At 37.3% G+C, this 26583-nt stretch overlaps 3 protein-coding genes and 1 non-coding gene across 4 annotated transcripts; 1 reads left to right on the top strand and 3 right to left on the bottom strand.

The window, feature by feature from the left end:
- Nucleotides 1-1373: 1373 nt before the first annotated feature.
- LOC133878091 (asparagine synthetase [glutamine-hydrolyzing] 1) lies at nt 1374-5623 on the top strand. The gene is made up of 13 exons (XM_062316588.1): nt 1374-1651; nt 2261-2399; nt 2508-2603; nt 2695-2836; nt 2955-3145; nt 3234-3395; nt 3516-3596; nt 3696-3917; nt 4008-4142; nt 4228-4308; nt 4398-4484; nt 4569-4676; nt 5173-5623. Exons 1-13 carry the CDS (start codon nt 1572-1574, stop codon nt 5410-5412), a joined length of 1764 nt encoding a protein of 587 aa, XP_062172572.1. The 5' UTR covers nt 1374-1571; the 3' UTR covers nt 5413-5623.
- Nucleotides 5624-6046: 423 nt separating this feature from the next.
- TRNAH-GUG (transfer RNA histidin (anticodon GUG)) lies at nt 6047-6118 on the bottom strand. Its single transcript has one exon. It is a non-coding gene; the product is annotated as a tRNA-His (tRNA).
- A 1339-nt stretch (nt 6119-7457) lies between these two features.
- Nucleotides 7458-10796, bottom strand: LOC133878406 (protein PMR5-like). Its single transcript, XM_062316960.1, has 5 exons — nt 10370-10796; nt 10105-10276; nt 9605-9783; nt 9199-9357; nt 7458-8017 (listed from the first exon to the last, which is right to left on the bottom strand). The coding sequence occupies exons 1-5, from the start codon at nt 10723-10725 to the stop codon at nt 7681-7683; spliced, it is 1203 nt and encodes a 400-aa protein (XP_062172944.1). The 5' UTR covers nt 10726-10796; the 3' UTR covers nt 7458-7680.
- A 4088-nt stretch (nt 10797-14884) lies between these two features.
- On the bottom strand, nt 14885-25241 carry LOC133877116 (uncharacterized). Its single transcript, XM_062315356.1, has 11 exons — nt 24966-25241; nt 21476-24460; nt 21173-21302; nt 20973-21061; nt 19351-19580; nt 18880-18966; nt 18706-18805; nt 17536-17743; nt 17332-17458; nt 15392-15441; nt 14885-15279 (listed from the first exon to the last, which is right to left on the bottom strand). Exons 1-10 carry the CDS (start codon nt 25068-25070, stop codon nt 15417-15419), a joined length of 4086 nt encoding a protein of 1361 aa, XP_062171340.1. The 5' UTR covers nt 25071-25241; the 3' UTR covers nt 14885-15279; nt 15392-15416.
- Between the last annotated feature and the right edge of the window lie 1342 nt (nt 25242-26583).

Genomic DNA, 26583 nt, shown 5'->3' with positions numbered 1-26583 from the left:
AAAAGATATGGTAATATATTCACGAGGTGGCAACACATATACCATTAAATTTGTAAAATCTAACTGGATAAGGATAAAATTTTCTTTCAAATTGAATTCGAGTTTTTTTTTTTTTTTTTCTTCAATTTATTAAATTGACATATATTCTTAACACATTTATAAATACCTATATTTAATCACCCATCTTCTGGGCAGGGAGGAAAAAAAGGAATTTCGAATCATTATATCCTCCATTATCCACCTTATTCAAAGGCAAAGTGCTGCAATTTCACAATTCCATCGAGTTGATATTTTTAGAAAGAGATGTGATATGTTGTCATTGTCATCCCATGACATAATTATTGACTTTTATTTAGATATAATTTTTATTAAACAAAAAATTACAAAATTATGTAAATGAGTTGGAATCTAATTTTATGTTTTCTTTTAAAAAAATTAAAAAAATAAATAATTGTATAAATAATTTTATCCTTTGAAATGACAAAATATCATTTCCCTTTTAGAATACAACAAAAAGAGAGGATTAATCATTTACGAAAACTTGTTTTTCCTAGGAAGTGACTCTTCACTTCACATCAAATAAACGATGATCACATCACTCTTTTGTTCTTGTTCTTATTTGTTTTTCACTTAGCTTAATTGGAGTATAAAACTGCTTGAGCTATTATATAAATTTTCCAAATTTGTGGAACAATTTATATTTTAATAGTTAACCTAATAAAAATCATACAAATATGATAAATGTCACGTACTGTCCTGTCAATTTAAAAGAGAATTATAATTTATAGTAACCCGTGACATCACTCCTTTATAATTAACATGTTACAGGTTAGCTAATTGTTTGACCAATCATCAATCATATATTATTGTATAAAAAATAATAAAAACATAATGTAAAAATTATTATATATATATATCTGTATTGGGTTTTTACCAATTGAGGGGCTAAAAGTCGCCGATCAGCCACGTCAGAAACTCGAGAAAATCTGAGGCCCCACTGTCCTACTAACCAACACGTGGATGGTTGAAAATTGTGCGTACGACCATATTTTGCTGTAATAAAGTAATAATTGACTCACAAAAAAAAAAAAAAAAAAGTAATAATTGTGACATTTTTAGTCAGATTAAAGAGAGCAATGCTGACTCAGCTCAAAGACTCTCCTCCCAAAAGGATAAAACTTTGAACTTCCAAAAAAAAAAAAAAAAAGGAATTTTGAATGAATAAACAACTAACACGTGTCAGCAACGTGTGAATGAAAAGGACTAGTGGGGTCCCAGAGGAAACTCCTAAGCCAAAAAAAGTTTAAACGGTGTCGTTTCGCTCTGTCTTCCCGAGCTCCTGCATTATAAATACGTGGCTCGGGATGCGGAGAACTTACACCTTCAACCATAATACGTGTTGTTCCCTCCTCGTTAAACTCCACCGCCAGTGTTTCTCTTTCTCTGTTTTCAGACCTTTTTTTTCTCTCTCCAAAAATCGTGGTAAAAGAACCAAGCTTGTTGTTCATCTTGTTTGTTTCTGTTCATTAGCAAAAAATACTGTTCTGGGTTTCTGGATTCCGTGGATCAGAATGTGTGGAATTCTTGCTGTTCTTGGCTGCTCCGATGACTCTCAGGCCAAAAGGGTTCGCGTGCTTGAGCTTTCCCGCAGGTAAATTATATTCCTTAACTGTCTCTTTGTGTCTTTTTTTTTTTTTTTTTTTTGGTCTTATCATTTCTACATTAATATTGGTTCTTATGAGATAAACATAACAGAAAAGCTGTTGGTTTTTCCTACCAATTTTTAGAGATTTAACGATATCCAGAGAAATATGTGAAGGTTGTTTGTATATAAAAGTGTTTATTATTTTGTTTCTTTGACGCAAGACTTTGCTTGGTATTGAGATAGAGTTCCATTTTCTTAGGCAAACTCCCTTGAATTTCTTTGTCATTTTCTGATATATATGTGGAGAAACATAAAATATTGGTGTTATATGGGGGAAGAAGTTGGATATTTATTACATCATTATGCAGTGAAATAGTGCGAGGTAATAATCCAGTTTCATTCATTTGAATGAGCAAATTTCGTACTCCATAACGTTTTTGTGATATCGGGCACCTATAATATAATAAATAATATTTAAATATTCATTGGGATAAGCATTTAATCATGTTAAGCCTGTGGGATGTGGGTCCATGATTAATGGTGACTTTGGTGAAAAATGGTACGACGAACCAAGAAACTGCAGTTTGAAACGTCATCGGTTTTTGATGTTTATAGATTGAAGCACCGTGGTCCAGACTGGAGTGGTCTCTACCAACACGGAGATTTTTATTTGGCTCATCAACGGCTAGCAATTATTGATCCTGCTTCCGGTGATCAACCTCTCTTCAATGAGGACAAGGCGATTGTCGTAACGGTAGGCCATATTTCTAAGACTTTTATGATATTCAATCATCGATCAAATAGTTTTTTTGGTTGTTGTTGGATTTGCAAAATTGATGGAGAGTTTTGTGTTGAACATCAGGTCAATGGAGAGATTTACAACCATGAAGAACTGAGGAAGAGTTTGCCGAATCACAAGTTTCGAACTGGCAGTGATTGTGATGTTATTGCTCACCTGGTGGGTCGCCTTAGCACATCTTTGTTACTAATTCATAGTTCTTGTTCAACCATATATTAACAAGTCTTCCTTAATTAATCTCTCTGTTTAGTACGAGGAGTATGGGGAAAATTTTGTGGACATGTTGGACGGCATGTTTTCTTTTGTGCTGCTGGATACCCGTGACAACAGCTTCATTGTCGCCCGTGATGCTATTGGGATCACTTCCCTTTATATTGGATGGGGTCTTGATGGTAATGTTTAGAATCCTGTTTTTTGTCAGTTTAGCCTTTAAAGTTGTTTCCTGCTATTTAAAAACCCAGGCTCTGTTTGGATATCATCGGAGCTTAACCTTATTCTGTCTATACTCAGGCTCTATTTGGATATCATCAGAGCTTAAAGGATTGAACGATGACTGTGAACATTTCGAGTCCTTTCCACCTGGTCACTTGTACTCGAGCAAAGAAGGTGGACTAAGGCGTTGGTATAATCCTCTTTGGTTCTCTGAGGCTATTCCATCAACCCCATATGATCCTCTTGTGCTAAGACATGCTTTTGAAAACGTAAGGTTCAAGATTTCAGTTATGAAAAGCTAAAAGACAGTGGGAAATTTTGTATCTTTGACTCAAGTTCTTGGTTTAATATGTGCAGGCTGTGATCAAACGGCTGATGACCGATGTGCCTTTCGGTGTTCTGCTGTCCGGCGGCCTTGATTCGTCGTTGGTTGCCTCTATCACGGCGCGGTACTTGGCTGGCACAAAGGCTGCCAAGCAATGGGGAGCACAACTCCATTCTTTTTGTGTGGGGCTAGAGGTGAGTTATAAATTTTCGTTATGAAGTGCGTTTTTAAACTAAATTGTAGAAAATGTATTGGTTGAACTTTTATTTTTAAAAAATCGCGATTTTGAAAACTAGTATGTCCTGAGTGAGCAGGGTTCACCAGATCTGAAGGCTGCAAAAGAAGTTGCAGATTATTTGGGTACAGTTCATCATGAATTTCACTTCACCGTTCAGGTATCAATACAGAATTAGCATATTAAGCTTAGGAGCTTAGGAGTTGTTAAATAAATATCCAGAAAATGTAAAACTTTTGTCTTTGAATTGTGACTGCAGGATGGCATTGATGCCATAGAAGAAGTTATATACCATGTTGAAACATATGATGTTACGACAATAAGAGCAAGCACCCCTATGTTTCTTATGTCACGTAAAATCAAATCGCTGGGGGTGAAGATGGTGATTTCTGGTGAAGGTTCTGATGAGATTTTTGGTGGGTATTTGTACTTCCACAAGGCCCCCAATAAGGAAGAGTTCCACAGTGAAACATGCCGGAAGGTGCTACAATCTTTTTCTACACATAGATTTCTGATATAGAGGCTGGCATTACTAGAGATAATATGTATGATGTTCTACTCTCGTATGCAGATTAAGGCGCTCCACCAGTATGACTGCCTTAGAGCAAACAAATCAACATCTGCTTGGGGCTTGGAAGCTCGAGTCCCCTTTTTGGACAAAGAATTCATTAATGTTGCAATGGCTATTGATCCAGAGTGGAAAAAGGTATGGAATTGACATTCAACAAATCGGGTTTGCTTTTCAAAATTACACTGGTTTTTTCACCATGCTTTTCAATATTCCATTTCAGATAAAACCAGGAGAAGGGCGCATGGAGAAATGGATTCTGAGGAAGGCCTTCGATGATGAGGAGCATCCCTATCTGCCAAAGGTATTGCATATAATAATAAGTTTCCACCTTAATTAATTATCTGTATGGTATAACTACATAGATAACGTGTCCTCTTCCATGCCCTGCAGCACATTCTGTACAGGCAGAAAGAACAATTCAGTGATGGAGTTGGCTATAGCTGGATTGATGGCCTCAAAGCCCATGCTGCTTTGCATGTAATTATCTATATATTACCTGCTTTCTGTTACTTCTTATAAGCTTGCCGTGGGTGATGATTAGTGCTCAATTTATACTCTCAGGTGACCAACAAGATGATGCTCAATGCTGAACACATTTACCCCCATAACACTCCCACCACAAAGGAAGCCTACTACTACAGGATGATTTTTGAACGTTTTTTCCCCCAGGTGATTCTTTAGCCAGCAGACAAGGCACATTCTCCCCCATTTGTGTGGCTTACATTCAGAATTTGACTTGGCTACCCGAGGCAAGGTCTTGGGTGCCTTGTCGAGTGGTTACCCAAGACAAGGTCGGATAAGGATCTACGACAATTACTTGACCAAGCTCGAATTGTTAGCAATTTGATTAGGTTATGTGAGTCTCCATATGAGATTTACTTGTCTAAGTAAATTTTGGGCTGTATGATTACCTACCCGGACATGTGGGTCTTATATGGAGTCTCTTACATTATCTGTCCTAATTACTAGTAATTCGGACTAGTAATTGTTGTGAATTCTAATCCGGCAGGTCTTAGACGCCTTGTCAAGTGGTTACCCGAGTCAAGGTCTTCGGTGCTTGCTATTTCATCACTATTTGGTTTTGCAGAAATTTTCCCTCATCTGTGCGGATTACATTGAGAATTTAACTTGGTTATGCTATGTCCATAACTATTTGGTTTTGCAGAACTCAGCCAGGCTGAGTGTCCCAGGTGGAGCAAGTGTAGCCTGCAGCACAGCTAAAGCTGTTGAGTGGGATGCTGCATGGTCCAACAATCTTGATCCTTCTGGCAGGGCTGCTTTAGGAGTCCATCTTTCAGCTTATGACGAGCAGGTGCCATCTGTTGGCACTGGCATACCACAGATTATTGATAATGTACCTTTGAAGATGGAGGTTAGCAGTCCAGGAGTTGCAATCCAAAGCTAGCATGCCTGATGTAGAACAGAGTCTTTTTAAACCCTGCTGTTTAAAGGGAGTAGTACATAATGTTTAACTGTTAAGAAAGTACTCTTATGGTGTTTTAAAGATGGTTGTGTCATCAAAATGCTGTACATTTTCTAGTACATGGTTTAGAAGTGTGCTATCAATATATATGAACTGTTTCTAATAAAAATTGGGAAATCATTTCCTTCTTTTATATTCCATGTGTGAAAATCATCGGTTCCATTTATCAATCATTGCCGGGAATCACAATGCAAAATCCGATCATTTATGACATAGAGTATGTTAGAATATTAATTAAGCTTTTGGGATGAACGATTGTTTAATTTATCGCTTATTTTAATTAAATATTCTGCCCAAAACTTCGAGAGATGAAGTGTCTGTGTTAGCAGCAAACAAACCAAGCATTTTTCCTATGTGGGCTTTTCACCAAGTCTACTCTGCCTATAGTGCAGAACTCAGTCAAGGTAGACAAAAAGCTAAAAGAATGGGCCAATTGTTATGAAAGAGGCCAGTTAGACCAGGATTGGGCTTCAAAGTGGAACCATCTTGAAGATGCCCCGCAGGATTAGACTTCTCCTTTTAATCATTTGCACAAAAACTAAAAAGCACGGAAGAGTGTGGCTGCTGGGATTCGAGCCCAGGTCTCCACGGCCACAACGTGGAATTCTTACCACTAAACTACAGCCACTTCATATGCATTACACACCTACTTTATAATACTTGAGTATAGTATGTGCGCATGTTTAAGACAACACTTAACCGACGTGGGAATAGAACCTACCACTCCACTTAGCTCTGTAGCCGTTGTCCTGACGGCCCCTCATCTTTAGCTGGGTTACTTCCCGAACCTAGTTTGGTTTTTATTTATTTATTTTTTTTACGGTAACAAAAAAAAAAAAATTGTAATGATTTGATTCATATTTTTAATTTAGAATAACTTTATCTTTTTACTTTTTTTTTTTTTTTTTCTTTTGAAGGAAAGTTAGAACTTTCATTGCTGGAATCATATTACAAACAATACACCGAAAACGGCGAACAGAACACCACCCCAAGGGTGTACAACCAACATGAGTTTCACTACAGACAGTTGCAAACTAAACAAACCCAATCACCAGACTAGTGCCTATGCGTTAACATAAACCTTTACTTGCACAAGGAATCGGTCACACAATCTGATATACAACTAAAGACTGGATTAATACAAGCACGAAGCAAACTGTCAGAAAAAAAAAACACAAAAACCCAACAAATAGAAAACAACCCAGATCACCGGCATCGGAAAACGCTGTCTCCAGCGGCAGCGCGTGGAGCACACGCGCCCCCCAGGGACCTCCCTCTTTAAAACAGACGCCACCGGATACACCCGAACCACCGAAAAACACCAGCCACGTCCCCGGAAGTCATGCCGCAACCCACACGCGCCGGAACATGGAGTGACCTCCCTAGCGCGTGCAGGCCACGCGCCGATAAGGAAAGCGCGTCACGGCCGAGGATGGAGGTTGCAGGACCGGAGAAGGCCGGCGACTACAGTGGAGAGGTCTGTGTCTTTGAGAACCCAGCAGAAGTGAGTAGATCTGACACCAAACAAAACACCAAGGAAGCACGGTCAGAACTTCGCCGAAGACACACCGAGCTGCCGTTCCCCAACGCCAAATCTCCCGTGAAATCTTCTGTCAAGGGACTAAACCACCACCGGAAAACCGGGGGGACAAAACCCCATAGCCCTACTGGCCAGGAGACAACTAAACTACCCAAAGAAACAAAAAAACAACCCTAACCCAAAAGAGCAAGAAGAAAACCATCACCAGGAGGGGGAAGGAGTGGAGAGCCCCCCCTGCTAACAAACTCCTCACAAACTCCCTCTCTCTCTCTAGAAGACTTTCGAGACCCTCTCTCTCTAGAAGTTGGCTCTTATTGGTTCATAACTCTTTTATCTTTTTACTTAAGTAATTGAAGAGTATATATATATGTAAAAGTAATTGGCCTTAGGAAGAAGAAAATGAGAGATTCAAAATAGTAAGCTATGCTTCTTACAACATAATTTTCAACCGATTAAGCTATCATTTGATAAGCAATTGAAAGATCTTTAAGTTAGAATATCCAAACAATGAAATAAGTGGCCTTATTTCTTGATTCCCAACAATATGCATTTCTTTACATGAGAAAGAGGTGCACCTTTGCAACTCTCTCATCAAACATATCACAAAATTTAAAAAACCATTAGACTAGCTAGTATTGAACAATCCAAATTTAAGAGAACAAAGTCGTATAGAATAATTGGTTCCAAGTGTCAGGCAATCCAGGAAGGCACCAATGGCTACAATCTGCAGACCGGGCGGGGTTAGCCCGCTGCTCAGGGCTCAAATCGCCGCTATAGATGGAAGGGTGGCCGTCTTTCCTTAGCTCCGATAGCATGGTTATGTCCAACAAATATGTAGGGCTCTGCATTTCCCTTAGCACTGTATCCACCACCCTCATTTGGTCAGGGTATGTGCCTGCTGAGTATGTTGTTCCACTCATTGGTGCCGTTTCGCCATAACAATTCTTTGATGTTGTTGTCGTTGCGCCCGCATTCCATTCACTTGGGCTGTCAAGGTCAGTCGCCCACATATTAATGGCAGCTAGCAACTTGTGCTCAAATTTATGAAGCAAAAGAAGTGTATCTAATTCAATATAGATTGATATAACTTCCAGATGTCGGCAGAAAAAGATTTTCTTTAAATTGGGTAAAAAAAATTTTCATTTAATCCTTAAAACATGTAATTCTCGCGTATTTTTAACAGGATTAACAAACTGAAAAATGCTAGGTTTCTCAAATTTTGAAAAAAAGAAAGAAGAAAAACCTAGCATTTATATGTTACTTTTAAGTACAAAGATGAAATTACAGTGCAGGGATAACTGTACTGGCTTGGCTTTTACAGATCCACTGAATGGAGGCCTAAAATTCCCACTAAAAATTAACCCACAAGAGACCAAGTCATCCACTTAGATTTCTAGTGTGGTACAGAAGCAAGTTTGTTTTTCATACAGCATTGCATGTGTTTTGTCCCACCGACAAAAACACTTGTTTTTATCAATTTGTTTATTTTACTTATTTATTCCTCTTATTCGACTGGACAAAACAAGCACATGCAATTACCGACCCTTATTTTTCTGCATGAACAAAACAAAACAAAACATTATTTAATTTTGTTTTCTTTAATGAATATCACTTCCTATGCATCCAAAAGGTTAACTCTTTAATTATTTAATTCATATCCAGCTATATATAATAGTCATTTTAAAAGTTTAGCCTTCCAGTTTCCTTCCTTCCAAGGAGGGTATAAGAAAACTTTTGATAATCTCATTAAAAATGTATGTGAAAATTATATATTTTAGAAACAAATATCAATATAATAATCTGAATTAAAAATAAAAAATAAAAAAATCTCAGTTCACATGCCTACTAACAATAATTTTACTTTTCTTCTTCTTTTATCTTATTTCCCTGTGACAGAAGAACCTCCACTAGAAGATTTTGGTCCACATGAATTTCCTGAATTCAAGCTTAAAGTATATATTTAATTTGACCCGAGCTGATATCAGGTTGGGCCCAGCACGGCCCGACTCGCAACCCTATAAACAGCTAAGATTGGGGGGAATTTTTGGTGCTTGGAGCTAGCAGCTTAGCACGAAGCACTCCAACGGACAATAATGGATCCTAGAATTTCACCCAATGCAATTATTAGAGAGAGAGAGAGAGAGAGAGAGAGAGAGAGAGACACCCACTTGTAGTGTGTGGGAGAGATGGACAGAAAGAAGACTCTGGTTTTGCTGCTGTCAATGTTGTTATCAACCCAATTGGCCCATGTCCTAAGTCCCTTGTCCAAGGCAGCCAACCGATCCATGTCTTGGTAGTACTTCCCTCCTGATTCCATGTAATCCCACCTGCAAATTATCATAAAAAATCCTTGTATGAAAACTTCAGATAAAGATCCCAACAATTTCGCTCTGCTTAGCCATTCGAACAATGAATATGAAAGAGTCTTTAGACCGAACAGGTTACGAGCAGTAGACTGCTCTGGTTTGGACAGACGAACTTTACAAGAACTCTTTCACATCTATTACCCAAATTGCTAACAATCCGTCAACAAACAAATTGCTTGAAGGAAGGGTAATTTTAAGAATCGCCAACCCTTGGAGAGATCCTTTGTGAGTCCACCAGTGGCCGGTGTTAAAAGATAGCACATCAACGCCCCCCCACGCTTTGCCATTGCCAGATATCTCCTCCAGCCTTAGAACCCTCTTTCCTTGAAACATCTCAATGTCGACTAGATATGGTGCTCTGTAAAAGGATATGGACACGCCATAGTCCTGCAATATCGCAGCAGTGACACATTTTTGGATTTTAGCAAAAGAAAAAAAAAACACCGAGGCTGGTGTGTTGCAGACTTGCTGTCAGCAGCGACAAGCCAAACAATAAAGCTGACAGCTTTTTGGGTCCCCCAAGAAATTTCACAAATTGTTTGATAGCACAAAACGACTTGTGGGCCGTGGCCGACTGGCCGGGCAGAATACCACACGTTATTTTTTGCTTTTATTTGTTGAAATTTGTTAAAGTCGTAAAAGTAGATGATAACACTGTAAATATCTGGAAAGAGATAGTGGAGAGAGAGAGAGAGAGAGAGTACTGACCAAGAACTTGAAGGTTGAGAGAGGATCGCCTCTGACTAATTGCGTTTGGGTTGTAGGCGCTGCAGTTTGAATCATGCAAATCAAGGACTCCCATTGATTCCGTCCAAGCGAGTCACCAACAAACATCACAGTCTTCCCTTTCATTCTCAGCAAAAACTCTACCCCATTGAACCTACCATGAATACGCTACAACAAAAGTCAAACAATGTGCGACAATATAAGCACGGTTATCATTAACTTACAAGGAAAAAGAAACAGGATTTACCTTGGGAGCTCACAGTTGAGGGGCTTCCATCGATATTTAAGGTAATCGGAATCCGGCCGACCAAACATTTGGCAGTTGAACTCGGAGTCTATGATTGTTGGACAGTTAGAAGATTGGTACATTGGGTATGTGTCGTCACGAACCCAATTGCCGGCAAACAATGCACAGGTGCTCTGGTTGGCTCGGATCATCGGTCGATTGTGTTGGTGGTTGTTATGGTGGTTTTTCAAGCTCATCAGAATAGCTGAGAACGCTATGTGGGATTGAACCAAAAGAAGACATAGAATTGTTAAACATGACCCAAATGAACAAGAAGAAGAAGAAGAAGAAGATGATCGACAAGAAAGAAGAACCATTGCAGAGGCTAATAGGGAGGAAAGGAAAAGCAAAAGCAAAAAGACAGAGAGACAGAGGAAGGGAGAGGGACTAAGTATTATAAAAGAGTGGGGGGTTTTTAGTTCTGTGCTGTCCAATAAAAATGTGGGGGTTTTTGCTTTGTGTGTGCATGTGAACGTAGCTAAGATGGGTTCACGTGAGTTTAAGTAAATTGATGACGACTGGCGGTGTGCTTGTGAGGTTGATATGGACCTTTTGACGGTATACAAAAACTGGGGGTTCTTCCTTATTGGGGGGAGGGGTTAATTTGTCTTCAAGTCTTTTAAATTCGTTGTGGCAATCCGTGATCGGTTTGAGTTGCGTTGGGACGCGGGTATGAAAAACTATATTTCCATAATATTGTTGTGTTACACAACCAATTATATTGATAGACTCATGTACGTGAAATTCACATGCATAGATCACAATCGACTCCTACGAGTGTATAGGGTTAGACCCTTTAATATTAACTCCTTAATTTTATATACACGAGACCTTTGACTCCCTGTTTTATGTAAAGATTGTGGTTGTAATTGTTTAAATCAATTTATAAGTTTAAGGGCTTCGAAATCAGAGCAGATTAACAGAGAGACGGAACATGATTCCCTTCCCTACATGCATTATTAATCTGCCTGGGCCTGCTCTATAAACAATGGGAGGAGATCAATCCTAAGAATCTTTCTACCCTTTTTGGTGGCTCTTCCACAATCTTAACATGAACAAAATTGGGTCTTTTTAACATTATTAATTTAACCAATTAAAACCAATTATAAGTACTGATTAATAGGGGTCCAGTTGAGTTTGGTCTTGTTTACAACAAATTTTGAATGATAGCTGGAAGGTTGTTCAACAAAAAGGTTTAAGAAATGAGAAGAAAGAAGAGGAAGCCAGTTGGGATATGGGGCCGAGGATGTTGACAATTTAAAGTTCTAATATTGTTACTTTTATGATTTGGTTTGATGACGTAATGAGTCATCCCCACTTGGAGCAATGGCCCCCTTGTTTGGCGCCTCAAAGTTTGATTCCCATTTCCCTCATCATTTAGAAAAAGAAGAATATTGAAGAATACTTGCGGCATGAAAAAAAAGGAAGGTTTTCCTCCTTTCTATCAATGAAGGCAAAATTGTTCAAAGCAAAATGTTCTTTGCTTTCCTTCTCCCACAACCATAGAACATCATTCTCTTCTCTTCTCTTCCTCTCAGTAAGCTCCGGTTGAAGTATCCTCAACAATTCGGGTTTAAAAGCGTCTTTATAGGACTCATTTGTTCAAACAAATCCACAGACAATGTAAAATTTGACAAAATTGCTAAAAATATCTATCAATCAACGATTGGATTTCTATTGACATGATCATGAGGATCATGATTGTCATCATTAACCTCCTATTGCATAAATATGAGATGCTCCTTTTCTAGTCCCTAGTTGGATCCATGTAAATCATGTCAGGATTGTAATGCATACCATAAAGTTAATTTCAAACCCCTTATGGGCTGTCAAATACTGCTGTGATTGAGAGGGTGTATGTAACTTTGGGGACTGAAATTCAAAGATAGCACACCCCCTGCATAAACCAATGATGGTGGTCATTGTATTGAAGACAACCGTGTCACATAAAAGCTTAGGATTTTTTAAACGAGTAATTTTACTGTATGCATTCATTGACCGGTAATATTTTATATCGATAGACATGACGTATTTTAAATAGCTTTTTTATTTTTTTTTTTAAAATGGTTGACATGTTAATTTACTTAAAATACTCCATGTCAGTTAGTATGAAATTAATGTAATAAATAGGTGTGAAGAATAATATTATTTTAGTCACAATTCTCTCCATTTCACTTTCAATTTCATGGTATAAATTAAATTTTAAAGATTTAACCTTGTTTTAGAGCTGAGGAAACACGAGATTCTATTTTAAAAATTGTTCGTGCATATTAGCCGAGCATGATTCATAACCCAATGCCATGTGATTTTTCATTTCCATTTTAGTTTAAAAAAAATTACATTTTTCTGTTTTAGCTGCCAACTATTATTATTTTTTATTTAAATATTCTTTCTCAAAAATTTCTTTATTCTTTGGAAGAAAAAGAAAAAAGAAATGAGAAAGAATAATAGTAATATAGTATATATATTACATTTGGTGAATGCTGTTAGGCAATTAAGAAAAAATATTATTTATAATCAAACAAAAGCAATTGTATAAGGCTGTGGAAGTGGGACCTGAGAAGTAGACATGTAACATGGCATGAAAAAAGTGTCCCTCATATACCAACAAAAAGAGAGAATAAATAAGCAAAAACAGCAATAAATTGCCTCATTTATCAATAGATTCAATAGGGATGTGGAAGTGGGATTTCAGCTTTTCAGTAACATCTGCCTTTCAGATTTAAGACGTGTGAGGGATGGATAGCTTCCGTGTGTCGGATGTGAAGAAATCTTCTGGAATTCACCCAAATATTGCACAAGATTTAATTTGGAGCTAACAAAAATATATTGTAGCCTTAAAAGCAACACAGAGACTAAAATACCGTGAGTATATACATATATTTTCTGACATTCCCCCTCAAACTCACAATGGGAAGCAAGAAGCAGCGAGAGTTTGCCGAAATCCGCCTACCACAAAGGAGAGGAGATGAAAGGGAGAGAGATGCTGTCATGCTGAAGGCGATGACACATAAGATGACAATTTATCTCAATATGCTTGGTGCGCTCACAAAAGACTATATTGTAAGCAATCTAAATAGCACTCTTTCGTTACAATATACATAGGAGTGGGGTCAGATAAAGAGACACCCATGTTAGAAAGTAACCAATGCAGCCAAAATATCTTACTAGTAGTAGAGGGCATGGCAAGATACTCAATCTCGGCAGAGGAGCGGGAAACAATAGATTGCTTCTTGCTTTTCCAAGAAATGAGAGTCGCCTAGAAAAATCAGAACTTGCGGTTTGTAGGATCTCCAGCCCAATCAGGATCACAGCAAGCACGAAGTTCCAAACCTAATGTAGAAAGAAGTGATATACTCTGATGTAGAGTGCTCCGAAGACAACGTAAGATGCGGAGAACAACAACAACCTAATGGACAGTAGTGAGATAAACCAAACTGACAAACAATGTGAATAGCATACGCAATATCAGGTCGAGTAATGGTGAGATAAACCAAACTGCCAATAATGGTGCAGTATAGAGTTGGATCCGCCAATGGAACTCCATCTGAAGGAGTATAATGGACATTAAGCTCAAGAGAAGTCTCAACAGTTCAAGAGTCAGTGAGGCGAACCCTCTAGAGGACATCTGCTGCATATTTGGACCAAGAGGGAAGATATCCTTTCAGAGAAGAAGTTACCTTGATGCCAAGAAAATACTGTAAGGGTCCCAAATCCTTCGTTTCAAACCGGTGGTGCAGCTCTAATTGCAATTTTGCAATCCCATCTATGTCATCTCCAGTCAGAATTATGTCAACGTAAAGGAGAAGAATGCAGCCAGCTAAGGTGGAACGACCAAACAATGCAGAATCATTATCACTATAACAAAACCCAAGTGAACAAATCACATTATAGAACTTATCAAACCAGGTCCGATGAGCATGTTTGAGACCCTACTAAGGCTTTGAGTAGTCTAAATACCTCTCCAAGATTATGGAAAACACCAAGGCGGTAAAGACATATAAACTTCTTCATTGAGATCCCCGTTTATGAAAGCATTTTTGACATCCATCTGTGAGAGGTTCCGCGGGTTACTAGAAGCTACTGCAATCAATCAAGGTGCAAACAAATGTCAGCTTAGCAATGGATGCAAATGTCTCCTGGTAATCAGAACCAAACCCCTATGCAATCAAACGAGCGAGGTATCTTTCACCAAAGCCACCAGACTTGGTCTTGATTTTGTAGACCCAACGACAACCCAACATTTTTGCCAGGAGGAAGAGGCACTAAATCCCACGGGCTAGTCTTATGCAAAGCAAAGAGAGCTAGAATATCCAACAAGAGGAAAGAAAAGGAATGAAATTTCATGCACGAATAAATAAGAGCAAGCACGACGAGCTAGAATATTCTGCTGCGTGTTTTGAGTTGTTTACCAGGTTCAAAAAGAAAAGAAAAAAAAAAGGAAAAAGATATTACAGTAGCTGTAAGATAATGGAAGATCGATCAAAGGGATAATTATTATTAAGATTATCAGCTGTATTCACAAATAAGGCACCATTACATTTCTACTCCAAATCTGTGCACCAAGAAAAACTAATGGTTAGCTTTATTGCTACATATATCCTTACTATGCATTAGTAAGTTATTTTCCCATGGTTTCTGTACAAAGAAGAATCCACGCATCTCACAAAGCAAAAAAAACAGTCTTCTAGGCATGCACACTAGAATGAGTTTTCACTTCACTGCGCTTTTTTAGCTCAATCAGCTTCTGCTATTTGATACTTCCGCTTGCAGCACATGAAATCTGAATTACTGCCGTTTCTGCTGGTTTCGGTAAAATTACCATCTTCAAGAAAGCACCCTCTATTGGTTTCAGTAAAACATGGCTGGGGCTATGGACAAGAAGCCAGTCAAAAAACCTTGTTTTAGAATTACAAAAGAAAAAAACGAAATACCAGATAAGAAAGGAAAAAGAAAAGGACAGTGATGGAAGAAAAGAAATACCATGACAAACGTATCATCAACTGGGTTATTGCAACCCTAACCGTTGTTGCCTGCAGTAGTAACAAAAGGCACTAGTCAGTGACACAACCAGCAACTCCACAAATTTATATACTGAACAGGATTCAAGAAATAATGCCAAATTTTTAAGCAATAAATGCACAGGGAAAGCATGATCAAGCTAGCACCGACTAGAAACTCATATGTCCACCTAACTAGGCAGGAAGAGAACATAATGAAAAAAAAAAAAAAAAACTGACGTGCTCGCCAACAGCCTGGTATGTTGGCACAGAGTAGGCACTAGGCAATATGGCATGATCTTTGGGGTTCAATGTGGAAAGGAGAGTCTGTTTGAGACCCAATTGGAAAAATGACATTCTAAGACCTCAATTTTTTTTTTCTCTCTCTCTCTCTCTCCTTTGGAAGGAGGATCCTCTCCTTTCAAGTGGAGAGAAGCCATTTCATGGTCAAGATTGTATACATGAAGTCATGTTATTTAAAACTTTTAAATGACGTGACAACATATTCATGACCATATGGCATCATGAACACCGTTACATCTACGAAAAATAAAATTTTGATCATGAAATGGAGAGGATCCTATTCCTTTTGCTTTGGAGTGACAGAAAATTAAACTGTAGAGTTTATAAGACCAGTGTGTTGCATATGAAGCAAAGGGCGGACTGGATTAGGAACATATATATTTTTCCATAAACTCATAGGCTAGCACTCATCTATTTCACCTATTCTATGGCATAACAGCCTCGAACAGTCAACAAGTCAAAGGTAACGGCCGGATAACAAATGAAACACCAGGGGGGTAACAGACAATTAGTCCAGGCAATACATCATTGATAAGAGGATTCTAAAGAAAAGCAGCACCATGATTACACACAATCCCCTCACCCCTTCCCCCGAAAAAGAGAATCCCATGGCCCCAAATTTGTGAGAGAAAATAGAATGTTTGATCTATGAGACACACCACACACAAAACTTTGATAAACTACTAACTTAAATTGTCATTGACATCTAAATTTATACATGACAATGAATGCAACGGATGATAGCACCTAAATCACGCAACTTTTAAGCACCTCTCTAGAGTCAAAATGTCTTTAAATTACAACTGTCTAACTTCTTACCGGACAGTAGTGGGTCAAGAGTTAAGAGAAGGCATTTTCGCACATTAATAGTTTTTATTATTATTATTATTATTATTATTTATTTTCATGCAAAATAAACAATTTAACAGGAAGATATTATATCAAAATATTAGCATTTCATTCTGAAGTGTATAGTATGATATGGAGCACTACAAGCATCATATCCAAAGCATAGTTAAAATTGTAGAAGCAGGCTACAGCATCATATATAGGTATCCCATTTCAAGGTTGGCATGACTATGCAAGCAAAGAATCCTATTTTTCAGCAGAAACAAAGAATGCTACTTTCCAAGGTGCAAAATTTATTTATTTTCTTAAAACTCTTGAAGAATAAAGTAAGCCAGTTTTCATCTGTTTTTTCAATATTTATCCAGCCTAAATCTAGCCAACTTTAGTTGAATTATAATAGTCTTTTACCGGGTATTACAGTTTTGCTCCCTCTTCAGCTATTAGAGTGAGATGGGAATTAAGAAAAACAAAGAATGAAATGAGAACATTGCTTTGGTTGGGATTTGGCTCTCTGCTTCTCTAAGTTTGGGCTACGACTTTTAAGTAAATTTATCCAACCCACCACATTTACTTGCATTACAACGACATAAAGATTTTAACATGAGAAAATTCCAGAACAAAAGATTTCAATTCATTTTTTTCATTGTGGCTCCAGATCTGAGATACAGGCACTGAGTTTGATTGTTCTTGAAGATACAATAATCATAAGCTCATATATTGTTGTGTTATTTTTTCATTTCATAAACAGAGGAAGTGAGAGGTTAGACATACATTAATAGTCCCTGTTCCGCAATTCTGCTCTCATCTATTTGTTCTGTTTGATATACTTCAGAGATAGCACTGAACACATCCAAATTAGTACAATCGCCATTTTCATAGGCAAGATCACCCTGGGTTCCTGCAAAACAGAATATTTATAGTAATTCAATGAATTACTTCCTTTTGTATAAGATGCTTTAAGGGTAAGAAATATACCTCTTGCTGGACTTGATTCTTCTGAAGGGTTCTTTATTAGGAGTTTCTGGCACATGACAGTATCTGGGAAATTCAGGAAAGTAAAATCCAAAAACTGCATCCTCTCAGAATCTGTCATTTTCGTAAACCCAAATGAAGTGGTCCACGTGCTCAGCACACTAGAAATTGCAGGCAAAATCAGCCTCTCAACTCCTAATTCGACGAGCTTCTGAAGATAAAGAAAGTGGACAACAACAGTGAGAAACTACTAATTAAGTCAATTTTCCGGACTTATTCAGCCAAAAAGAGAAAGAGGAAGGATTATTTTTCCTTTCATTTGGGTGAACCTTAACCCATTAACCCACTCCCTTAAGTGGACACAACACAACACCTCTCCCTTTGCATAATTTACATAAAATGCCTATACTCTGCAACTTTTCATAGGCTGTAAGTGGTTTGAATGATAAATCAATTATTATGAAACCCCAATTGGATATTCTATATGATGCAACTATCCAACCATTGATACTTTCAATTTATAAAAATCATAAACTGGGAAAAGCAAAGCTCATTATGATCATCAATCATTGAGGGAGCCCCTTTACCATTCTGTATTAATAGGATACATTTGCACTGATACAGTAGAAGGGTATTTGTTCATTTGTTCCAATTTTTTCTGTGTCACAGGGTAGAGAAGATTACTAGCTTGTAAGGCTCATAACCTTGAATTCACAAGTCAGATCCTGTCTCCGCAACAAGAAAACACCGTAGTACACTATATGATGAATGTACGAAGGAAACCACTAACCAACAAAGGAAAACCACAACAAACAAGATAGTACTAATACTCAAATGGTTTTAACCATAAAGTTTTAGAACATTTACGAAAAAAAAAAAAAAAAAAAAGTGCATTAGAGTGTTTTTTAAATATTCCAATTTTAGAACCAATAATGTTTTAAACAGCATTGAACATCACAAGAAGTCCTGGTGATTTGAACGCAAAATAAAACTAGCAAATTTTAGTCATTCATAATTATAGTGGCATTATAATATCTCACAAACTGAGTGCAATATATGAGAGGCATGTAAGTAACCAATTACTGATATTGCTACAACAAATCACTGAATCAATAATTTACTTGTTAAAAAAAAAAAAAAGAAGCAAAAGTAAAAAAAAAAATTGTAAGTCACCTTTTCAAGCATATTCATCAAGACGCGACACATTCCACGTCGACGAAATTGAAACCTGGTACCAACAAGAGGTATTTCTGCCACTTTCCCTCCATAGATCCTAGAACAGGAAAATAACAATTCAGAATGCTATAAATTAACAAAGCAAAAACTAAGGGATTCTATAAAACTCACCTTACAGTAGCCACAGCAATCATCTCATCATTTCTCCCCAAAACCACAGTATAAAACCCTCGGAAGTTCAATCGGTTAAGCTCTGACCTGAAACGTTTCAAATCACAAAAGTCATGCTTTTGCCCTTGAAATTAATAAATTCTCTCTGGAAACTGGTATATCTTGGGAAGGGGGAGCATATTGGTAGTGACATGGTGGAGGCACATGTGGAAGCAGCAAAGATACCAGTTTTTACATATTGGTGTTTTTGAATTTGTTCGTTTTAAGTCCAGAGTTAGTGATAAGAAATGTATTCTGTCACAAATTTTCATTTGTATTTTTAACAAAGGTTATGGTAAATGGCAATGATACTAAAAAAGACTGCAGATTAAGTAAATAATTATGTACCATGAAATAAGAAAATTACATACTGGTCCTAACATTAAGAAAAATTATGAACATAACTAAAAGAGAGGTTAAAGAATTTCTTACCCTCTATTAAAAATAACGTCTTCGACAAGATCTCTCTGGGTGTGAGGTTCCTTAACAGGTTCAAAACACTCATGTATCACACCAAGAGCTACATTAAGTTTGCTATAATTTTCCGTCATGGCCTCAACATCATGACTATCAGACATCATCGGCTTTAACAATGTCCAAGTCATGTTGTCCACACCCACTGGAATTTGTTTACCTAAAATCTCACGGAGGCCCAAAAATATCTGCAAGAACAAAACAATCATAACAACAGTGTGCAAGATGTGGTATCTTTTTTTTTTTTTGATTAACATAATAAATCCATGAAGCACATTTGCTAAAGTCATGCATAATAGATTAATTTCATCAGCTACTGACTGTATGAAAAGAGCATGAAATTAAAACCATATATGATTTGATACCTATTGTCTTTCCAAATAAAAGATAACTTTTTTTTTGATAAGTAAAAATAAAAAAAAAAGATAACTGCCACTTATGTTCACTCAGGTTGCTCCCTCCCAAACCTTTTTGTTTTAATATTACTATCCATTGTGAATAGATCTTTCTAACAAATATTTCCTCCCACTTGGATCACATTAATAACATAATGATTTTTTATTTTATTTTTCAATTGAAACCTCTAAAAATAAATTTTTGATAATTTAACTTCTTTTTATAAGGAAACCTCTAAAAATAACCAAGTAACCTTTTTTTTTTCTTTTTTTTTTTTTCTAGGCTACTAAAACCAAGTAACTGCAAAGGAACAAAGACCTCTAGTCCTGTAACGACCCAAGTAAAAAATGTTGATCACATCTGCGCTATCACTCAAAAGGAGTAGTCAGCTTGGAGTTCTCTAATATCACTTATGAAGCTCAATCTCACCTAGTAAAAAACCAATGTAGGACTTAGTACCCATGAATGCCTTTATAATCAACCTACTCTATGTGGGCTATTCATCTTCCCGATGTGGGACTGAGGTGTTACAAGTCTTCCACTACTTCATGAACTCTGTTACATAGTGCCTTAAAAATGACACATCATTTCTAACTAATAAACAAGACTAATTGGGTCTGTCCAAACAAATAAAGCAGAGGAAAAATGACAAAATTCAGAAGGAGCAAATTAATTTGGATTTGTTCTTTCATTCCTCTTAGCTATTGGCATAAGCAACTGGCATTTCCCAAAGAGACAATCTAGTTCCAGCTTTTACATTTTTGCTTTTGAACTTACTCTATAAACTCTATTAACAGAGAGCTCTTGCCTAGAAATTACTTAGGCCAATTGGGTATGCAATGATCTAATTTTTTAGGTTTTCTGCTTTTTGGACTAAGACCTCCTCAAATGTAAAACTTAACCTTGATATTTGACATGAAAAAGAAAATGTACAAGAAAGATAAAGAAAATACGAATTTTCCACATTGAATTTGACATGCAATGCTTTGTTGCAAAAGAATGTGAGAGGCTAATTCATAGAACATTGGCTAGAAAAAGTCCTTACGAGTTCATATGAACCAATAAAAACAAAAACAAATGATGCAGAAGTTGTTCACTACAAAGAAACTTCAAAATAATGAAGTCCCGAACCAACACTAATTGACACATAATATTAATATTAGAAAAATGTGGGTTTAAAATACCTCTTCACACTTTTTGCAGCAAAACCAAGTTTCTTCAGGACAATTTTCCAGATTATCTGTGCCTCTATCTCTTAAGCAGCCAATGTGATCTAGATCAAATTGACAAAAGTGCATTACAAAAAAGTTAGAAATGCATTTCCATACACATCAGTAACAGGCGCTTCTCATAAAATGAATTAGACAGATAAAAGTTAACCTACATTTATGCTCGCACTGAGTGCAAGTGAGAACAATGTCATCAGTTAGATGTTCACTGTTGTTTCTGAATTTCTTTTGCTCACAAATTCCACAACAGCATGGTGGGCAGAACCAGTCACCATCCGGAACATCCTACAGGAGAAAAACAATTTCCAGCCCAACACAGGATATCAATGACCTCAATCATATGATTCCCAAGAAAACCTCTCAAGGAAAGAGAAAAAGTAAAAGGACTCATACATCTGGTATGAACTAAGGATATATATATATAGAGAGAGAGAGAGAGAGAGAGAGGAAAAATCTACCTTCAAACTGATGCAACTTTTATGGAATGCAGATGGACATTGATCACATAAAATTAATTCACCGCCATAGTGACAAATGGTACAAATGTGGTCATTCTCGCCTTGATGTGAATTTCCCTTCAGCCTATCATGTGTTTTTTGTCTGGAGCTTCCCATTTTATTACCATGTATCATTTGCATTTGGCAATCTAACAGAGACCTGCCATCTTCCAGAAAAATATTAGCAGCTGGTCTGCGGCATTTGCTGCCAGCATGAACTTCAAAGCCAAAAATAGTGAACACCTTTTGACAACAGCTGCACTTAATCCCTTTACGAGTTATCCGCCCTTCTGCCATTGGACGGAGTTTCTTTCTGCTATGATAACGTACTTTTGCCCTTGGCAGCACCACATTGTTATCAATCAACCAAGAGAGTACAGTTCGAGGATTGTAGTGTGATGAACTAGGAGTAACCACCTCCTGTACTCTTTTGAATGAACGCAGTGTTGGGCGACCACTTTCCAGATCATTTCTTAATTTGTTCCATGCACCAAGAAACTTTTTTCTTTTAAACTTTGGGAGGCTGGCCTTTTCATTTTCTGGATTTAGGTTTCTACTACTTATTAATCCAATTGGCAAACCATCTTTTGCAGCTTGCAAGTTATGTTGTACTTGAAAAGACTGAGATGTAAGATGTAATAAATCATCCTTCCTCTTCCCACGGATTTTTCTTGTCTTCCGAACTTTAACTTTACCATGCTCAGGAAGTTCTGTTGACTGTGCTATACTGGAAGACTCTCTGTACCCCTTTGTGGATGGTGCATTACTTGCTGTAGATGATGACTTATCGCCTTCGTCTTGCTCAATGACACCGTCTATACAGTCTTTGCAGGCTAATCTAAGTGAAGAATATTTAACCTTCCCTCTTGGAGAAGTGTAGCGCAACTCACGTTTCCCTCCTGCCCGAAATGAGTAACCCATCTTCCACCCCACCGCTGAAAGGTGCAACCGTGCCTTTGATCTCAAAATACGAGACTTGGAGCTCTTATCTCCATGCATATAATAATCCACAACAGCCTGAGGACAAAATTCTGTGTTTTCTCTAAGGATATCAGACTGAGGAGACACCACAGTTTGAGGGGCAAAATCAAGACACTGATTTTTTTCTGGTTGTTCTAGAACCAAAGTTGAAGACGGATCATCAGGTAAAATATGCAAACTACTTCTCTGGTTATCTGAGATTGAAGAAATCATCTCTGTGGTGGATCCCCTTAAACCCTGACAGACCTGAACAAGTGAATAGTACCATTTCCCATCAGGTGAGGTATACCGTAGTCTAATTCCATTATTTCTCACAAAATCAATTTTCCAGCCCAGGTACAAGAGATGCTTCCGCAAATTTGTAGTTACAGAACTCCCGCCAGCCCTTTTTTTACTCATACTCGTAACATAATCAGTAACAGCATGTGGACAGAATGCAGCTTCAGGAAGTATGTCCGGGCCAGCAGGTAGCCAATTTACATTCTTTCTATGTTTGGGCTTTCTGTTGATCATATGGGAATTACAACTGGAAAGATCCTCACTGATGGTCAAAGAGTTGGCACTAGAAATTCCATCTGGATTAGAAGGCAATACCGACAAACATGCCGCTTTATCATGCCAAGGTACATCTGATTCAGTCAAAAGATTCATATCCGACTCAACATCCAAAGTATAATATAATTTATCCATGGCAGAATCCTCTTGATCATCCAATAAATCACTACACCATGAGTTCTCAAGAGGGACAATAACACGAGAGTTGCCCAAGTCTGCTTCAGGGCTCATATCAACATCATCAGCATCTCTAGAATTTAATTTATCCATGGCAGGGTTCCCTTGATCAACCAATAAACCACTACACCATGAGTTCTCAACAGGGACAATAGCACGAGAGTTGGCCAAATCTGCTTCAGGGCTCATATCAACATCATCAGCAGTTCTAGCTAATTCCAATCCTCCATTGGTTTCTTGTAACAAACCCTCGGAAAGATCTCCACTGATGGTCAAGGAGTTGGCGCTAGAAATTCCATCTGGATTAGAAGGTAATATCGACAAACACACCGCTTTATCATGGCAGGGTACATCTGATTCAATCAAAAGATTCATATCCGACTCAACACCCAAAGTAGAATTTAATTTATCCATGGCAGAGTTCCCTTGATCAACCAATAAACCACTACACCATGAGTTCTCAACAGGGACAATAGCATGAGAGTTGGCCAAATCTGCTTCAGGGCTCATATCAACATCATCAGCGGTTCTACCTAATTCCAATCCTCCATTGCCTTCTTGTAACAAGCCCACGGAACGATCTAAATCCTGAAAAACATATTTTAGAAAAATATTGAAGTTCTCATCAATGACCTCCCACACTAACTTTTTCCACAAGTCTTTCCTACTACAGGTCCAGTCTTTAATTTTCTCAAAATCTTCTTTTCCGCGCGAGTCATACCAAATTTGCTGCACTGAAACACCAATATACCCTTCTTGCTCATATTCCTCAATCACCTCAAGAAATAACCAGGTCCCACGGCGCTGCCAATTCTCTGTAACCTCACTCCAGTCTTGAGTTATTCTCAACCTGTTAATTCCTGTCTTTAATTCATCACCCAAATCCGGAAAGAAAACCCTCCTCTCATATGAACCGTCATCATGATCAAAAATCACACCTTCCCACCAAGCATCCTGGTAAAAGACATCCACACACAGTCCATAGGGAAGGCTCCATTTACTAAACTCAACATGAGGCGGCGGCGGCCTTATGCACCCACGATAATTGCAGCTGTTTGCAGTGGCATCACCAATCCCATCTAATACGGGTGAAACACGCACAGCACCCACAAGTTTTTTAGAGCCATCATTGCATAGGAGATGGTCGTATTTGACACGACGACCTTGGTTATAACATGAAATAACAGTCCCAGGGTGCCATGAACCCTGAAATCCATCTTCATCACTCCTTACCTGCAAAAGTTCAACTTTTTTTTTTACACAGAAAACTTGGAATCCACAATTAACATATAGCATGGAAATAATTATAAGGGGGTGGCTCAATATCACAAAAGATAGAAAAAAGAATGGAAAATATTAAACAAAAACCCCCAAGTTCACGTCTTTGTTCCCCAATACAGAACCCCAACTCAAGGCATTGCATGAATGCCAAACAGAGCATAAACGAGCCATATATTGACAACAATAGTAAGAAAAAAAATTGCAGTGCACATCGTAGCATCGATCAAAATAGATCGCATTCACGGAAAACAAAATAATCAATATATAACGAAAAGGAATACAAAATCTAAGCAAATAATCAATATACATAAATGCACACACAGAACCCAAAAGCTTTTTTCTTTTTTTGAAAAAAAAAAAAAAAGATGTAAAAAATTTCACAACCCATGAATTGTTAACGAGAGACAATCAAGAAAAGAAAAGAAAGGACTTTACAACAAAAGCAGCACTATCTAACCTCTACACTTCCTCCATGAGCGAGCTTTCTTTGGGCCATTGTTCTTTTTCGCTTTCTCCCTCTACCAGAGTTTGGAGGAGCGTCCGCCGCCATTGCCATTGCCATTGAAGTGTAAACAAAGAATACGCACCTGAAGGAAATAGGTAGAGAAAATCGGAGATTTTTTAACGAAGTTTTTTTTTGTATTTTGCGGGTAGCGTGGCCACCAAGGAAGACATACACATAATCTCTTTTTTTCACAAGGATTTATATGGGAGTGTGTGCAGTTTACCATAAAAAGGCTATGGACAAGGAAAATAGGAAAGTTGTGATGATTTCTTATTTTACATAAATTTTTGTCAGCTCTACAGACTACAGTGTGAGGAAAAATGTTTTTTTTTTTTTGCCCTTTTTCTTTTCTTTTCTTTTTATGCAGGGTCACTTTAACGAAAATAGAAAAGAGCAATTTTGATAATGAAATTTTTAATTCTATTTGACTCATTCTTTTTCATATGCAGTCTTTGCATCAGGTTTCTGTTTACATATACACATAAAGAGAAGCAGATACGTACATGCACATTATTATTTATTAACCTTCGATTTGATAACTAGTCTTTCTTTGGGAATAATCGTATTCCAAGTCGTATCGGAGAAATAGTCACAATCCGGGTTCAATAATGACTCTTTAAAAAATTTGGTTAACAGTCCAATTCTTAGTTGAATATAGATAAGATTTCGACACCGATTTCTCTTAAAGACTGATTTATGCATCGGAGCAAAACTCCTAAAAGGGAGCGTTTATCAAAAACTCATCTTTCCTTCTTTTTTTAATCTATTTTTATTTGATGACGTGAAACCTCATCGAGTCAAAGAAAGCCCTTTGAACCTAGGGAGAGTAAACCCTAAATATACGATCTCACTTGCCAGAATTGTGTATTATGTAATTCAAGAAAAACTCCGAGTTTAAGGCTCATTCCAAACCATGTTTCCTTGTGTGACGACATGGGGCAAAAAAAGTATTCCATCATCCAGTTCCTATTTAGGAAAATAAACTCACGAGCTTAGTCTTACTTTAACGTCCAAAAAGAAAAAAGAAAGAAAGACTTTCATCTCCAAGTTTAATTTACGCTGAGCTCGCTTCTTTTTAGCATGAACTATTATCATAAAAGATTTTTAGAGTTAAGGAGTTAAAACATAAAGATCTGGTACGTTTATAACTTCTGTTAATTATTGGATATGCAAGACACACATATAGGAAAAGATATTTAATAGTAAGTTTTTTTAAAAAAAAAAAAAAAGTCAGTCGAAGTTTTATAAAAATTGTATCATGAGTTGTACAACGGACAATTATTTTTCTAATAAATATATATTTATAAAGTTTTTAATATTCAAATTCTAATCTACCCTGTTTAAATTGTTGATTTTGATAAGAGAGCAATTAATACGGCAATTAATACGGCACAATTCAAGGGTTAGAGACCACCGATAATACAGGACTTAAATGATTTAAGAATCGTAGAGAGATTATTGTGGCAAAAAGTCAGAACCTAAATTACAAATTTCCTAAAACAAAACTTAATAGAAAATTGTTCAAAATTGTAGCCATAAATAAAAATAATTATTGTTTTGGTTGACACTA

This window comes from Alnus glutinosa, chromosome 9, assembly GCF_958979055.1.
Source record: "Alnus glutinosa chromosome 9, dhAlnGlut1.1, whole genome shotgun sequence".
NCBI lineage: Eukaryota > Viridiplantae > Streptophyta > Magnoliopsida > Fagales > Betulaceae > Alnus > Alnus glutinosa.
The sequence above is the reverse complement of the archived record's forward strand: the minus strand, read 5'-3'. Positions and strand labels throughout refer to the sequence as shown.

Coding starts and splice junctions, on each gene's coding strand:
- LOC133878406 (XM_062316960.1), bottom strand. CDS start 10,725: ATGGTTCTTCTTTCTTGTCGATCATCTTCTTCTTCTTCTTCTTCTTGT. Junction 9,784..10,104: donor TCTCAACCTTCAAGTTCTTG/GTCAGTACTCTC, acceptor GCGATATTGCAG/GACTATGGCGTGTCCATATC. Junction 9,358..9,604: donor CACAAAGGATCTCTCCAAGG/GTTGGCGATTCT, acceptor GATAATTTGCAG/GTGGGATTACATGGAATCAG.
- LOC133877116 (XM_062315356.1), bottom strand. CDS start 25,070: ATGGCAATGGCAATGGCGGCGGACGCTCCTCCAAACTCTGGTAGAGGG. Junction 17,744..18,705: donor TGATGAATATGCTTGAAAAG/GTGACTTACAAT, acceptor CTTTATCTTCAG/AAGCTCGTCGAATTAGGAGT. Junction 15,442..17,331: donor GCGGAACAGGGACTATTAAT/GTATGTCTAACC, acceptor TTACTACTGCAG/GCAACAACGGTTAGGGTTGC.
- LOC133878091 (XM_062316588.1), top strand. CDS start 1,572: ATGTGTGGAATTCTTGCTGTTCTTGGCTGCTCCGATGACTCTCAGGCC. Junction 2,400..2,507: donor ACAAGGCGATTGTCGTAACG/GTAGGCCATATT, acceptor GTTGAACATCAG/GTCAATGGAGAGATTTACAA. Junction 3,918..4,007: donor ACAGTGAAACATGCCGGAAG/GTGCTACAATCT, acceptor TCTCGTATGCAG/ATTAAGGCGCTCCACCAGTA.